The following is a 17,236-nucleotide window of genomic DNA, read 5'->3' on the forward strand; positions in this document are numbered from 1 at the left end:
TGGAGAATGGTAAGAAAACAGTGCATATATGTGGCCTGAAGCTAGGAAACCACTAACAGGTTAAACGTAGAATGGTGGAGGTAAACAGAAGGGTTTTATTTCGAAATGTAATGTTTAATTGTGTTTGTTTCTCTGATAGTTCCCGTTGTGGCCCATGCGGCCTAGTAAAACATGGAGCGTTTGTCAGACTCCAAAAGAACATCTTTCTACGCATGCACGACTGTGCTCGAGTGATGTGCAAGCAGCCTGTGCCTGTGCGGCTGGTGTCAAGGTCAGCGTGGCCTGAAGAGCAGAATGGTGCCAAGTTAAGATGTCCATGTCGTGAACCTGGGAAAGTATATGAAAGTGACAAGCTAAAGGACAAGGGTGAAAGAATGTAATAATGAACAATCAGAACCTTATTGTGTTTGGAGCTATGACTAGGCAAAAGTATGGACAATGAGGAGATGATGTTATCCTCATCCACCGCTTGAATGGACCAATGAAAATTGAATGCGGACCCTAAAAGTTTCAAATTTTAGTTAGATAGTTAGAAAAACTGGGTATAAAAGAGATCGTTTGGAGGAGAGAAAAAAGCTTGCTTTAAAATTATTTTCCGCACCACGACATGCTATCCGACTGATCGATTTTCCTTGGTGCAAAGACTTTGACATTTTTTCTGACTTTAACTTTTGATGGGGACGGAGTTTTGATAGGTGGTGAACATCTAGAAAGAATAGAGAGGCTGTTTTTGGGAACTTTCCGCTTTAACCCTGACTTCTATTGCCGAAGAAGATTGGTAATATGTCTTTGACTTATTTTTTTAAACTATTCTGCTAATAAATGTAAACTGTTTGAATTTAAATTTCTCTTTCTTTAGGTGAATTAATAAAATGTTAAATTGAATTTGAATTAAGGGTTTAATAAAATACGGTCATGCTAGGAGATGAACAATAGTTACTTACCTGTAATCTGTGGTTCTCCAGTATTGGTGTCTTTCATAGATTCACATGCCTGAATCATTCCCCGTCGTCGGAGTAGGAGTCCCACGGTATATAAAAAAGCAGTAATATGCCATTTGTACATAGCAAATAACAGTTATAATAAACCAGGAAGTAAAGTAGCCTCAGCTACCAATGAAAAAACTTCCACATTAGTGACTATCAAAGTCATTATGTTAGACCAAACTGCAGCCAATCAAGCCACAGTTCCCACCAAGGTATTCTCCCCAGAGACCCAGGCTGTCAGATTTTTGTAGCACTGGAGTGTACCAGAGTATCTAATATATATCTAAACAGTCTGGGTGAGACTCTGAGGGGAGGTGGGTGGGTGCATGTGAATCTATGAAAGACACCAATACTGGAGAACCACAGATTACAGGTAAGTAACTATTGTTCTTCTCCAGTATTAGGGGTGTCTTTCATAGATTCACATGCCTGAATCCGAGTAGTTAGCAGTAATACAATATGTCGCTCTAGGACGCCAAAAGAACAGTTTTCATGCATGAAAAGTAAGCAATGCAATAACATATGAAAGCGTCAAAGAGCAAAAGGAGGTGGGAGAGATCACCAGAGGCTCACCTTATTGAAAAAGATTACGCAGGACTGCTCTCCCCACCGAGGCATCGGTATCACTTGAAGAATCCAGACAGTAATGCCTCGTGAATGTGTGTCTGCTGGACCATGTTGCGGCTCTGCAAATGTGCGGGAGAGGCACACCAGCAAACAAAGCAGTTGAAGAGGAGACTGCTCTCGTAGAATGCGCTCTAGGTAAGGTCTGTAAGGGTTTACCTGCTTGTTGATGGCAGAGCCCTATCGTGGATGAGACCCACCTGGCGATAGTCTGTTTTGTAACAGCACAACCTTGTCTAGGTCTGCCATGCGCTACAAATAGCTGATCCGTTTTTCTGATGGCAGCTGTTCTTGAAAGATAAAATTTAAGGCATCTCTTAATGTCTAATGTGTGTAAAGTCCGCTCAGCTGGTGACTGCGGATTGGGAAAAAATGTCTTAAGTATCACTGGCTCATTTAGATGAAAATCCGATGGTACCTTGGGCATGCACTTCGGGTTGGTGCGTAGTATCACAGAGTCATGTGTGAATTGCAAGAATGGTGGCTTAGTGGTGAACGCTTGCATGTCACTCACCCGTCTGGCAGATGTTAATGCCAGCAGTAATGCAACCTTCCAGGTGATGAACTTGAGATCGACCTTATGGATAGGCTCAAAGGGATGGCGCATAAGCTGGGCCAGTACTATATTCAAATGCCAAGATGGAGGTGGTCCACGTACAGGAGGAAACATACGAAATAAACCTTTAAAGAACTGTTGGATTATTCTTGAGGAGTATAGAGAATTCTTACCATCCTGACGGTATCGTGATATGGCCGCTAAAAACACTTTAAGTGTTGAGTGCGCCAAACCTGACTTAGCCAACTGCAAAAAGAAGGGTAAGATCTGTTCCGGTTCCGCCTTCATTGGATGTAGATTCATAGTTTGGCACCAAACACAAAAACGCTTCCACTTCAGTTTGTAAGTTTTGTTTGTTGAAGGTGCTCTAGCATTGGCCAGGACTTCTTGACAGTCCTGTGGAATGTTCAAGTGTGCAAATTCATGGTGTTGAGGAGCCAAGCTGATAATTTCAGAGAATGAGGGTCCGGATGACACACCCTGCCATCTTGAATTGTCAGAAGATTTGGAATTTGAGGCAGTTGGACTGGCTCGCGCTCTGACAGAAGGAGAAGCTGTGTGAACCAATACTGTCGTGGCCACCGTGGAGCAATCAGGATTATTCGACACGGTTGTTTCCTCATTTTCTTGATGACCTTGGGAATTAACGGAATTGGCGGGAAGGCGTAGGCAAATATCCGTTCCCAATTCATGGACAGAGCATCCCCGCAAGATTCCTTGTGGGGAATCCAGCTCGCAAAATGAGTACATTTCCTGTTCTGATAAGTTGCAAAAAGATCGAGATCGGGGAAACCCCATCTCTGGAAGATCCGATCCAGCGCTGGTTGATGCAGTTCCCATTCGTGAGTGCTGTTCTTGGATCTGCTCAGCGAATCTGCTAGTACATTGGCTACTCCTGGAACATGCACCGCTGACAAGTTGATGTCGTGATCCAGAGCCCAATTCCAGATCTCTTGAGCCTGGTGAGACAATCGGGCTGATCTTGTGCCCCCCTGCTTGTTCAGGTAATGCATGCTCGTTGTGTTGTCTGTTCGAATTAACACTGTCGAGCCTTGTAGAACTGCCTGAAAGGATTTTAAGGCGAGGAAAATGGCCCTTAATTCCAACAGATTGATGTGCCATGTCTGTTGTTGAGTGTCCCATTTGCCACTGATCGTCATCCCTTGAAGGTGAGCGCCCCAACCTTCTAGCGAGGCATCCGTGGTCACTATGTATCTGGGGACTTCTGCGAGGAAAGCACAGCCTACTTGCAGGTGGTGTTTCTGACTCCACCATAGGATTGTATCCTTCATTCGAGGTGTTAAGGTAATGATATCCTCGAAGGAACCTGATATCTGCACCCATTGGTGACTGAGTTCTTCTTGTAAGGGTCTCATCCTCAGACGACAGTTTGGAGTGAGAGGGGTGCACGATGAGATCATCCCTAGGAAAGATTTGAATCTCCGAACAGAAACGCACTCTTTTCTGAGGAGGATGGTTGCCATTGTTCGGATCTTCTCCTGTCTTTCTTTTGAAATGAAGACCTGAGCGAGCTTGGAATCCAGCGTTGCTCCTAGGAAAGACTTCCTTCGTGATGGAATCAGATCCGATTTCTCGAAGTTCACTGAAAACCCCAGGCTTTGAAACAGGCAAAGGCATTTTTGTACATGTTCGTTTGCTGTGTCGTAGGAATTGGCCTTGATAAGGCAATCGTCCAGATATGGGTATATCTGAATCCCCTGTAATCGTAGGTGGGCCGCTACAGGTGCTAGCATTTTTGTGAATACCCTCGAAGCTGAACGTAGAACAAAGGGAAGCACCTTGAATTGGAAATTCCTGCCAGCCACTCTGATCCTTAGGAACTTCCTGTGTCTGGGGAAGATAGGGACGTGGAAGTAGGCATCCTGAAGGTCGAGTGTTGCCAAGTGGTCTCCTTCTGCCAAAAACTGGAGGATCTCTTGGAGAGTTAACATTCTGAACGTCAATTTTTTGATGTATTTGTTCAGGGCACGCAAATCGAGGATTGGACGCCATTCCCCTGATTTTTTGCGTATCAAGAAGAAGCGAGAGTAAAAGCCTGTTCCTCTCTGGTGTTGAGGTACTCTCTCGATTGCCCCCTTTCGAATCATTGCATTGATTTGGATGAATAGCTCCTTGAGATGTGCCGGGGGCGGTCCCCTTGGTGGTGAATTTGGAGGGGTTTTTACAAATTCTAATATGTGGCCTTTGGATACCACATCCAGCACCCATTTGTCTGTAGTAATCTTTGACCATTCTGAGCAATGTAGGGATATTCTTCCTCCAATTCGTTTTTGGCTGGGACACTTTGGCGGCAGGAAGTGATTCTCACTTCTTGTTGGTGTTATCTCTCCCCCAAAATGTGGCTTTTCCTCGGGGCTGTGAGTAAGTATTCCTTCTTTGGCCATAAGGTTTTTGGTTATATGGCTGGTACTTCTGGGTGTTTTGAGTGTTTGAATAGGAGCGTTGTTGGTAATATCCTCCTCTATTTGAGAAACTTCCTCTTCCTCTAGAGCCACGAAAGGAAGATTTGCGATACTGCAGAGTACCCAAAGATCGTGCAGTCTCCGTATCCTTTTTTATGGCCTGCAAAGCGTCATCTACATGCGAGCCGAATAGGTTCTCGCCATCATAAGCCATGTTTAACACCTTGGCCTGTACCTCCTGCCTAAAGGATGTAGATTTCAACCATCCCTCTCTCCGAAGGACCGCGGCTCCTGCCAATTGTCTGAATCCTGTAGCTGCTACATCCACTGCAGCATCAATGATCTCTGACGATGCACACTCCCCTTCTTGCAGAATTTTGATAGCCTCAGACCGGTCCGGTTCAGGCAGTTTCTTAATGTAAGGCGATATGTCAGACCACATTTGTCTATCGTATCGGCCAAGAATTGCCATAGAATTAGCAACCCTCACTGTGGTTGCTGCAATCGTTGACACCTTCTTCCCAATGGTATCGAGTCGTCTCCCGTCCCTGTCCGTCGGAGTGGAGATTTGAGACGACGGGTTCTTTGCTCTTTTTTGAGCTGCCTGGGCAATGACTGAATCTGTCTTGGCCTGGCCAATCAGGCAAGTCGGTGAAGAAGCTGGTGCTCTGTATTTTTTATCCACTCGAGGTAAAACTGGAGGTAAAGAATTCGGTGTGGCCATGATCTTTTTACCTTCTTTCCAAATAAAGTCTATAATCGGAATAGACCAACTTTGCCTCTGAGACAAATTTTTAAAATCGTACAGGAAACAATCGTCCTGTTTAGTCTCCATGGTAATGAGGAACCTCTTGGTGGCATTGTCCATAATCCTATGGAAATTCGCAATATCCACAGGTGGCGATTCAGACTTCGGTTGTTCATCTGGAGAAGGTGAGTCCGCTTGATAATCTTCATACTCCGACGAATCTGATTCATCTAATTCACCTTCTTCCTGAGCCTCATCCTCATTAAGTTCATCCTCCGTTTGGTTATAGGGCACCGGTATGCGTGGGGTATGCCCCGTTTCTTCAGGTATAGTAGGCATGGAATCTGGGACTACTCTGGGCTGTGGGGACGAGATGTGCGAGTCACCAGACTCCGAGGGCGGAAAACGTTGATAGTAATCGTCCAACATGGACATTAAATTTCTGAAAAGTTCCATGGGCATTTGTGTCCCTGGTGGTGGTGCAGTATCCAACCTGGGCGAATGTGTCACCTGCTCCTCTTCTTCCTGATCTTTTACCAGGATAAGTAGTTCAGAAGGACTTTTGGCTGCTGGAAATAGATCATCACCAGAGTCCTCTACCTCAGAGTCCAAGAGCCTGTCTGGCATTGTTAGTGGCGACATACATGCAGACTGGGATGGGCGCTGCTGTAGTAGTGCCGCAGTGGTGGCTGGAGATGGCAAAGAGATAACGTTACTTTTGGCTGACCAGACTTGGATATCTGTGCAAGATGACAGCTTTGGAGTCACTGGATTGTCTTGAGCCACTGGGATGTGTTGTGGCGTAGATTTTGTCTTGAGCAATGCAGACGTCGCCGTTGAATGTTCCGTCGACAAATGTGGTTGGGACTTCGTCGACGTGGCATGTTTCGTCGTCGACGACGGCGCCGGCAGAACTGTTTTCTTCGTCGACGAGGTCGTCGACGGGGCCGTCGACGGGGCCGTCGACGGAACCAACTTCTTCGTCGACGGGGTCGTCGACGGGATCTTCGTAGACGTGGTCGTCGACGGGGTCTTTTTTGTGGATAGCTGAATGGTCGACGGGGTTTTCCTCGTCGACGATGGGATGGTCGACGGCACCTTCGTCGACGGTGACGTCGTCGACGGTAAAGCTTTCTTCGTCGACGGTAAAGCTGTCGTCGACGGCAAGGTTGTTGTCGACGCCGATGAGTGCGTCTTCGACGGAGGCTCGTCGACGGTTGGAGAGACCTTCTTCGTCGACGAGATGGGACGAATCTGGACATGGACAAAAGTTGGAGAGGACGCCGAGGACATCACCAAGGAAGGTTTAGGTGAGGAAAATGACATAGTAGAAGTCACTGGAGTGGCTGTCTGACAGGAAACCGGCAGAGAAGTCGCTGCCTTGGTAGCTGGCCTCTGAGGTGACGATAAAGACGCAGTCTTTTTAGATACTGGCTTCACAGATTTGTCAGAGGATTTTCTCATTTTTGAGGTAGATGGCTCGTCAGCGTCAAGAGTGAGCTGGGCCTGCTTCGCCACTTTAGCCTTAGGGGTAGTCACCTTACCCTCAGCCATCCTTTTTCTAGATCCCACAGAAGATATAGAGGCCAAACTTCCTACCTCAGAAAGTGGCAAGTCCTTATCTCTATTCCTCTGGATCCACAGGAGTAGGCGACCTTCTCTGTCCCTGAGGGTCTTGCCAGGAAAAGTGCGACAAATCTTGCACTCCTTTGCTTGATGATCCGGATACAAGCAATAAATGCATAAAGTATGCGGGTCCTCCTTAAAAAGTCTTGCCTTGCCGCAAGAATCACAGGCCCTGAAAAGGGACTTAGATGTAGACATGTTTGAAAGTGGGAACTTTCAAGTAGAGAAAAAAAAAAACTGAGCAGAGCTCAGAGAGACTCCCTATCACACGACGTGCGGTAAAAAATCTGACAGCCTGGGTCTCTGGGGAGAATACCTTGGTGGGAACTGTGGCCTGATTGGCTGCAGTTTGGTCTAACATAATGACTTTGATAGTCACTAATGTGGAAGTTTTTTCATTGGTAGCTGAGGCTACTTTACTTCCTGGTTTATTATAACTGTTATTTGCTATGTACAAATGGCATATTACTGCTTTTTTATATACCGTGGGACTCCTACTCCGACGACGGGGAATGATTCAGGCCTGTGAATCTATGAAAGACACCCCTAATACTGGAGAATTAGAAATTTTAAATACCAATTAAATAAATGGAGAATTAGGCTGGCCTTGTTGTCCATTAGTTAACTTTTACTAGCTGATCCATTGACCAAACAGTGGGGTGTCTTAATGTTTTCTCAATAGTTAAACCGTGGTAAGATTTAATGAACTGCAGATGTATATAATGTATAGAATTTAGATTAAATAGATGAGGTAGGACACTCTGCTATTCCAGCAGCTCATCCTCTGGTTATTTCACTGATCTTGGGAGCAGGGTGATTTGTGTGAATGAGTGACTCGCGGTGTTATGGGCCCCATTGACGAGTAAGCTGTGATAGCTCCTAGGATATAAAGTGATGTTTTGGAGGTTTGTTTTAGAGCAGCGCTGGATCACTTTAATGTAAAATGGATCTTACTATGTGCTTTTATGGTCGATGATAGTGGCCAAATAAAGATATATTTGACGTTAATTTGAACTTCTCTCTTGTGCAAGGAGTGTTCCAGGATTAGCTTAACTTTGGTCAAGCCACTCCTCTGCTGCAAAAACCTTCAGTGTGCATGTGTGAGTGTTCAATAATTTTATTTTACTTTATTGATGCTTCACATTTTCTGGTAATTTTTCCCTCTCGCTGTAACTCATTCAAACACACATGGTCAAGTCCGTACCAGATAAATCTAAATTTAATGAATGAATGAATTAAATAATTATGACCAGCAGCCTGATAAGACACAGTTGACTGATTTGTTGTACAACACAGTCTCACCTTTTGAAATAGCCTTCAAATATATTCATCATTCACAGTCACAAATAAAAGCAACTAATTGGAAAAAATTACCATCTTTGTCTCTTGAAGCTTTTTCTATATCATTTTGTAGTCGCTGCAACTTCATATTCAGTGATTGTTTTCTTCTTTCTTGTTCAATTGCATTTGTTAAATCCTCCTCCTCTCAAAATCAAAAAACAGACAAATAAGACTCAAAATAAGTAATATATTGCGTACAATATGTACAATTTTGCGTTTTTTTAGGAGTCATTAAACCTTTTGTAGACGTCATTGATAAGAGTAATTTTCTGAAATGGAATTGCAGGGAAAACTAAATAAATCACAACCTTTCTGCTGAACATCCTTTCCTTTGATTTATTGAGCTGTACAGCTTCCATTCAGAAAATATTCTGTACAACAAAGCTTAACATAAATGTGCACTAAAAATACTTAGTGAAATTAAGCTCCTATGCCTGACTCACAAAACCTAGATGAGAACCAGGTTGGCATTTTTTCTCAATGGACATTTACCCAGCAGGGGGGACTGGGTCATTAGATGCTGGTTTTTCAAGACCCAGAGCCAGAGCTGGGCCTTCAGAACAATTCTACAGCTCCTTGGGATTAAATTCAGCCGCAACAGCAGTTGCATATCAGGAGGTGGGGTGGAACCTGTTTTCAAGGGCGGCTTTTGGTTCCCAGTCTATCCCTGACCTTGATTGTTTGGGATTTTACAATTCTGAGTATGCTTATAAATAACCAAATTCTACCTGTATGGTGTAATTGCTGCTTACACTAGTTTCAGGTTTGGCAGGATTGTGGATGTTGCTGGGTGGAGCTCCCCACTAAAGAAAGTGAGAGCTGATAAACTAGTTTAAGTGAGGGTGTTTACTTACCTTTTGCGAATAGATACCTCCCCAAGAATTAGATGATCACTGAAGTACCTAGGTTTCTTTCCAGGGTGGTGAGACATTCCCATATTTATTGGCACTATAGACGAGCAGCTCTTGCTATGAGGTAGTGAAATAAAAAAGTTGTGTCCTAAAGCACGTATGTAATATTTTTTTTTTTAAGAACTTTGCAACTGGTGGAAAATCTACATTCATTGCAGTACACCAGACATTATAGGATTGCCATACTCTTTGTATACTTAGTGGATCTCTAAAAAGAATCTAAGACAAAAATGTATCTTCAAATCATCTTATTAAAACCCATTCAGACCCCATAATTAGAGTGCTTCGCTGTTACCTTTGTGTGCAATGTGATAATATTTAGTGCACCATGTAAACCGATCATGTGTAGCACAAGAAGGTTTTCTATTTCACTAGAAACAGTGGAATCCTGAATGTCCATCGAGCTACATCTCAGAGCTGTCAACATTTCCTTCATTTTGGTTGCCTCCTTCAACCAAAATGGGAATACTTAACACCGTTTTGGCCATTGCTTCTTTTATTCTCAGCCCAGCGACTATGGGAAGAGAGTTTATCATCATATCAATTTTATGGCTCCCCATACTACCTTAACTCACGTCCATTTTGGACCTTACTTAGAGAAAATCTGCCCTCCTTCAGAACAAGGTGCTGGGGGCAAGTTCTCATGCTTCTCCTGTGGATCCCCTAGTATTGCATTCCTTGGGAGCACTATGTCAATGTGGTGTGCTCTAGCCAATAATTCCACTGTGATCCTAAAAAATAAGGTACATCAAATCTTATTGGAAGTCTTTCCACAATATCAACTGCTCTGAGCTGCCAACTGCCAGCCACAGGCAGTTCCATCAAGTGTCAAACCGCAGAGAGACACCTAGTTTGCTTGACTCCCAGCTAAGTCACTGAGCCCTCATGTGAGAGTGCCAGAACAGTTTACAGTGTTCATATGTGCAATGGTACTGTTTTTTTATGAAGTGGCTAGGAAATCAAACAGCCAGTGATTTGTAACTTATCACAACTAAACAGCCAACTGGAGCACTGGTGCTGCACTTTGGTGCAATATATGGGTGGATGGAGTGAGGGGAAGAGGATCAATTTCAGTGCTCAAGCAGCTTGGTGCAGTGCAATCATCTTACGGGAAACAGCATTTACAACACTGTCATTACATTGCAGTACTATTACAACGTGGTTGTTACAATGACCACGTTGTTAGTAAGTGATGCATTTACATCGCAAACCATTACAATGACTTCCAGTTGGGGTCGCTGAGGTATTGGAATTGAAATCCAACACCTTGCCTGCTGTTGCGCAAACTGTAGTAGGAGTAGTAAATAATACTATTTCTAAGTCCAGCGCGCCCCCCAACAGGAAGTCGTTGTAATGGTTTGCGATCGTTGTAACGAGTGCGTTGTAAAAGCACGCAATGTAATGCATTGTATAGTAATGTGCTATATTCCTTTCGTAGACCACAAGAAATGAAACAATACATAACACTCAACAAAACATTTTTTTGGGGGGATAACATAGTTTTATCTAGTTCCATTAAGTACTATTCTTCCTGAGCACCACTGCACACCTCGGAATCCCAATAGTCATTGCCAGATCTTCACACAGGCAGGTTAAGCACCTGAAATACTCAATTATCCAAAGTAAAGCGGGATAGTGTGCACCAATATCACAACAGTAAAACACAAAGCATGTTCAGGATTATATGAGAGTACTAAGTGCACCTTGACACTGTCATATCTCAGCTTCTGATATATGTGGTTACCATTAAGCCCAAATTATGAGATTCTCTGAACTCCTAATGAAGTGATGAATGGACAGTTCAGAGCTATTCATTGCCAGCATTGCATGAAGCCAGTGTAAAAGCTCTGCCACACATGAGAGCCACAGAGAGTGACTCTCTTGAATGACTTAGGGCTTGATTTAGAGTTTGGTGGACAGGTTCTCCATCACAAACATGACTGACATCTTGTCGGTCTCCCTACAAATCTATTATATCTTAATGCACTTGTAATAGGGCAGATGGGATAATCATCAGGTTAATGGGGAAGTATTCCTCCGCCAAACTTTAAATCAGGCCCTAAAAATGCTTGTGAGCCGATAAGCCGATAAATATGCTGGCCATTGCAATACACATAAATAAAATTGATAAAGATCTCTTTGTGCTTAAAGTGTAACACAATGTATGATTACTTGTGTGTTTTGCACTACAATAGAATGCTGGATCCAAAGACTGCTATTTTGAACATTATATGGTGTCTCTCCATTTGGGCGGACGCCTATTATTGGTTTGAGGGAAAGTTTGGGGTTCATGATCCTCCTGTGAATATTCATTGTACATCGTAAAACAGCAAGTTACATCAATATTCCAGCCTAAGGCAGAGACACATAGCCGAAATGTATTTTGGTTAAATTTAAATGTTTTGCAAGACAGCATTGTCATCTAAAGTGGTGATAGTCAGTGAGGATATTAAGGTCTGCACTAGGGTCGGATATTGACTTGGCTTCACAGTAAACCTTAAGTGCTAAAAAGCTAGGAGGCTCATCTCAAACAACTCCCTAACAATACACCTATTCATCCCTAGCCCATGCTTGGGAAAGAACTACTGGGCCAGTACCTAGCCCATGGAGAGATATCGTTAAGAAAGTCAAAATAAGTAGTTTATTTGCTTATGCAAGTAGGATGTGTGTGCCAAGTCAGACTAGCTGATTTAAAAAAACAAAGGCAGTAGGGTTTTCCCCCTACATGGGTAGGATGTAGACACAGGAACCCATTTTCAGTAGGTATGTGGAAACAGGCTAGAGGTATTGCTTACAGCTCAGAACTTAGTGAATGGAGGGAAGCAATACCTCAAAGCTGCTTGCACTGAGTCTGTCCTAAGTAAAAAGAGGCTGGCGGTCCCTATAATGTATTGCCTCTATGTGAATTGAAGCTTTGTATGCATGGACAAAGCACTACAGGACAACATCCTGACAATAAATTACCATCGTGGCCATCTGGCTGTAACTTCTCTTGTGGCCCAAGGAATCTTTGAAAGGGTATCATGATACAATGTTGATGTAGCCAGGACCTTGTTACATGATCTAAGATTTCCCTTGCTACAGACAAGTTGCTTCCTTTGTATTATATTGAAGCACATTTTTAATGCAGAGAAGTATTTATGAAAGTCATGTAGGTAGAAACAACCTTTAACTGTTTGAAAATTAATATGAGCTCTTGAAGCTTATCCTGCAACTGAACAGGAAGGACTATAAACCTAAGACAATGTTATTCATGTTAGAGTTGCAGTATGTTTACACTAAGTGCTAAAATAGGGAATATAAGAATATTTAATGGTTGTTAAATATCTTGCAGTGCTACACTATTCAAGTAGAAATTGCAACCCATCTCCTATAAAGAGTGCATAGTTACGCAGATTGAGTTAGTTATTTTATTCAAAGGGGAAACTGTCAATGAACAAATATTTAAGTTACTCAATATGTGTATGTTTAGTTTCAGGAATGTCTAGTTCACATCACAGTACAGAGTGTTGGTCACACACAAATGTTGCTAAGGTATGTCAATTCACTATTACGGTTGAGTGCAGAACTTTCAAGACAATTTAAAATATATATCTTTGCCCAAATATCTACTATAGCATGCAGACATCAATGACCGGCAGAATTGGCGAGCAGAGTGGTGGAGTCCAGTTTCTCTGTTTTCTCTCTCATCCAATTCCCTGTTCCCCATTGCGATAATTGGCCCTCATATATCAGTGTTAAGCATGGGCGTAAAATCCGTTTCGCGGGCGAATTTGCGGATTTTTGACAATTTTGCGGTCCGCGAATCGCGCAAATTTGCCAAAAAACCGCAAATTCGCAAGTTGCGAATTATTTTGCTTGGTCGCGCTTGAAAAATACAATATCGCGCGTGCGGCGTTGACTTACCGTGAGTCTGAGTCCGCCAAGTTATTTTTCTCCCAGTTTCCGTGTGCTGTGCCATTTTGGATCTTTCTGCATGATCGCGCGTGAGTTTTTCGACCCCAATTACGTCATTGCGTTTTGCCATCTTGCACAGCGAGAGTTTGACTACGCGAGTACGTCATAAGGGTCCGCAATCACGCATCGCGGGAGTAAACAATGCCGAACACGTAGATGCGGCGTGCAGCTGACATCCGGCGGGAGATTTGAACAGCTCGCTTTCCCGAAATTGCAAAAATTGCAATTCTGCACAAGAAATCTACCGCAGGCAGCATAAACCTTCTGAAAATCATGATTTTTATCAGAATAACTCCTCAGATTGAGATTTGGCTGCACTTTTTTGTGGAAGGAGTACATTTTTTGGGGGGGGTGGGAGGAAGGAAGTGCCCCAGAGTCTCCAACTTCCTGTTCCTGTCCAGCAGGCTCCTCCCAGTGCTTTGTCCATCTCCTGGTCACTTTTCATTTGGATCTGGAGCTGGAAGGATTACTTTTTGTGGATGTTGCTGGATATTTGTATTTGAGGGCTTTTTGGACTTCACTTTTGGATTTGAGATTTTACAAGTAAGTTGGTGTTGTTTGTTTGGGGCATTGCAGTTGCTGCAACTACAATTTTAAAACTTTTTCACAACTTTAAAAAAAATATATTGAGGGTAGCCACAGTATCCAGTAGGCGCAGGGTTTGGCATGGGTGCATGATACAAGTGTTTCTGTGAGTTTTGTTGAACTTAAATCTCATTTATGTCATTGAATTTTAGCTCACTGTATGTGGATTTTAATTTTTTATTTTGGGGTGCCTGTAAAGCCACACTAGCCAGTAAGCCCAGTGGTAGTGAGTGGTGCATGGACCAAGTCTTTCTGTGGGTGTCTTGAATTTAAACATCATTGAGGGCATGGATGGCATTGGATTGGGGTGACTTTTGTGTGTTTTCGACTTTTTGGGGTGGTGTTGGGGCCTGGCCATGTGGGTGGGGGCCATTTTGAGGTCTGGTCCAGGCAGGGCCTGGCCATGTGGTGGGGGTCAAGGGGCTATTTTGAAGCCAGGCTGTGTGCTCAGGCCTACACCCAGGTTGCCTTGCTTTCATTCATTAGGCCCAGTGGTAGTGAGTGGTGCATGGGCCAAGTCTTTCTGTGGGGTGTCTTGAATTTAAACATCATTGAGGGCATGGATGGCATTGGATTGTGGTGATTTTTGTGTGTTTTTGTACTTTTTGGGGTGGTGTTGGGGCCTGACCATGTGGGTGGGGGTCATTTTGAGGCCTGGTCCAGGCAGGGCCTGGCCATGTAGCTGGGGGTCAACGGCCCATTTTGAAGCCAGGCAGTGTGCTCTGAGCCATAGGCCTGCACCCAGTCTGCCCTGCTTTCACCCATTATGCCCAGGGGTAGTGAGTGGTGCATGTAGCAAGGCTTTGTGTGGGGCCTCTTGAATTTAAAAATCATTGAGGGCATGGATGGCATTGGATTGTGGTGATTTATGTGTGTTTTTCGACTTTTTGGGGTGGTGTTGGGACCTGGCCATGTGGGTGGGGGCCATTTTGAGGCCTGGTCCAGGCAGGGCCTGGCCATGTGGTGGGGGTCAAGGGGCCAATTTGAAGCCAGGCAGTGTGCTCAGGCCTGTACCCAGGTTGCCTTGCTTTCATCCATTAGGCCCAGTGGTAGTGAGTGGTGCATGGGCCAGGTCTTTCTGTGGGGTGTCTTGAATTTAAACATCATTGAGGGCATGGATGGCATTGGATTGTGGTGATATTTGGTTTTTTTTACTTTTTGGGGTGGTGTTGGGGCCTGGCCATGTGGGTGGGGGTCATTTTGAGGCCTGGTCCAGGCAGGGCCTGGCCATGTAGCTGGGGGTCAAGGGTCCATTTTGAAGCCAGGCAGTGTGCTCTGAGCCATAGGCCTGCACCCAGTCTGCCCTGCTTTCACCCATTATGCCCAGGGGTAGTGAGTGGTGCATGTAGCAAGGCTTTGTGTGGGGCCTCTTGAATTTAAACATCATTGAGGGCATGGATGGCATTGGATTGTGGTGATTTTAGTGTGTTTTTCGACTTTTTGGGGTGGTGTTGGGGCCTGGCCATGTGGGTGGGGGTCATTTTGAGGCCTGGTCCAGGCAGGGCCTGGCCATGTAGCTGGGAGTCAAGGGTCCATTTTGAAGCCAGGCAGTGTGCTCTGAGCCATAGGCCTGCACCCAGTCTGCCCTGCTTTCACCCATTATGCCCAGGGGTAGTGAGTGGTGCATGTAGCAAGGCTTTGTGTGGGGCCTCTTGAATTTAAACATCATTGAGGGCATGGATGGCATTGGATTGTGGTGATTTTAGTGTGTTTTTCGACTTTTTGGGGTGGTGTTGGGGCCTGGCTATGTGGGTGGGAGCCATTTTGAGGGCTGGTCCAGGCAGGGCCTGGCCATGTGGTGGGGGTCAAGGGGCCATTTAGAAGCCAGGCAGTGTGCTCAGGCCTGCACCCAGGTTGCCTTGCTTTCATCCATTAGGCCCAGTGGTAGTGAGTGGTGCATGGGCCAAGTCTTTCTGTGGCTCTGGCTTCCATTGCTTTTAGGTGCTCAAGAGAACCACCAGTGCCAGGAAGAAGTCCTGCAGTGGTGTGTGCAGCACAACGGTACGTGACGTCACGTGTGGCCACAGACAAGACAACTCTGCAACTCGTGCAACTGCTGCCTGCTGTTCTGACATCTGAAGAAGATGGCCCCAAAGAAAGGTGGCCGTAGCGCCTCAGCGAAAAAAGTTGCTAGTACCACTGCCAGTAAGAAGGAGCAGAAGAAGCAAGTGGCACCACCTACCAAGGAGACTGGTGTGCCCACCGACACCTTTTTTGGGAGAAAAAAAACTACGCCTGCAGCAGCAGTGGTGTCCGCCGGGGACCAAGCTGGAAGCAGCACCTCCGCTTCATTGGGCTCAGTGCCACCACGCCGAGTTAGGTCCAAGACCATGAGTGCTGCTGCGGCAGCCACTTTGGTTGTTCAATCACCATCGACCAGTGATGTTGGCTCATCACAAGAAAGTACCATCCAATCAACGTCGGGTGTAACTAAACTGATGAGTGTTCAACAACCACAGCCGCAACGACAACCACAGGTGCAACTAGTACAAGCGCAAGTACATGGGCAAGGAGAGGCGCAAGGAGATGCGCAAGTAGAGGCGCAAGGAGAGCCGCAAGTAGAGGCGCAAGTAGAGGCGCAAGGAGAGGCGCATGGAGAGGTGCATGGAGAGGTGCAATTAGAGGTTCATGGAGCGGCACAACTGCCTACAACGCTTGTTCCTCCAGAAGTAGGGGAACATCAGGAAATTGATATTGAAGCGGAGGTATCTTGCGAGGACGCCACTCCTCCTGATGTTGATCCATTGTCTTCCACATCCCCAGCAAGAAAAAGGTCAAGGAGGGTTACTACTACTACAAGTTCTTCTTCAAGCCTCCTTCATTCTGATGACCTTGATCCTGATTGGAACCCACAAATGCAGTCTTAGAGTGAGGCACGCCATGAGCCGACAAAGAAGCCTAAAAGGAAGGTTCCCGCAAGGCTTCGACTTATGGGTGATGACGACGAACAAGAAGTGGTGTCTTCTGCTGCTGATGAACAGTCTGACGATGTCCCAGTCATCACAGACGTCAATCCAGCCACAGCGGGCATGCAGCAGACAAACATTTTCACCCTATCCCGAATGGCTGCTGAACAGGATGTGGGCGGCGTGGCACTGGTACCACCACCAACGCAGTTAACTACAACACCAAAACGACCTACAGCTTCCATATTTTCTCTTCAGAAGGGCCGGCAGGGACCTCCATCTACCTCGACCTCCATTACCTCAAGTAGTGGTGCTGTAAGTGAACAACAGAAACAAATTCAGCCACGCCCATCCTCCACTTCATCTGGCATTGAAAGTCAAAGTAGCACCTCCACCACCAGCAGTCATCTCCAGTCCCCAGTTTGGGACTTCTTTACTGTTAGCCAAATGGCGGAAAACATGGTCATTTGTTCGATTTGTAAACAAGCAGTTAGTTGGGGTAAGCTTGGTACCAACTATGGCATCGGAGGCTAGAGAGGTCATCTCAAAAAACACCACATTATCCAGTGGGAG

General features: G+C 45.1%; 1 protein-coding gene across 2 annotated transcripts in view; it reads right to left on the reverse strand.

Moving 5' to 3' along the window:
* The window catches only part of NOSTRIN (nitric oxide synthase trafficking), a 743,535-nt gene that overhangs the window by 335,444 nt on the left and 390,855 nt on the right, over nt 1-17,236 (reverse strand). For both annotated transcript variants that reach the window (XM_078681620.1, XM_078681621.1), the window contains one exon: nt 8,338-8,446. In XM_078681620.1, coding sequence (XP_078537746.1) covers nt 8,338-8,446 — 109 coding nt within the window. The remainder of the gene's footprint in view (nt 1-8,337; nt 8,447-17,236) is intronic.

Source organism: Lissotriton helveticus, chromosome 3_1, assembly GCF_964261635.1.
Source record: "Lissotriton helveticus chromosome 3_1, aLisHel1.1, whole genome shotgun sequence".
In the NCBI taxonomy this organism is placed as follows: Eukaryota; Metazoa; Chordata; class Amphibia; order Caudata; family Salamandridae; genus Lissotriton; species Lissotriton helveticus.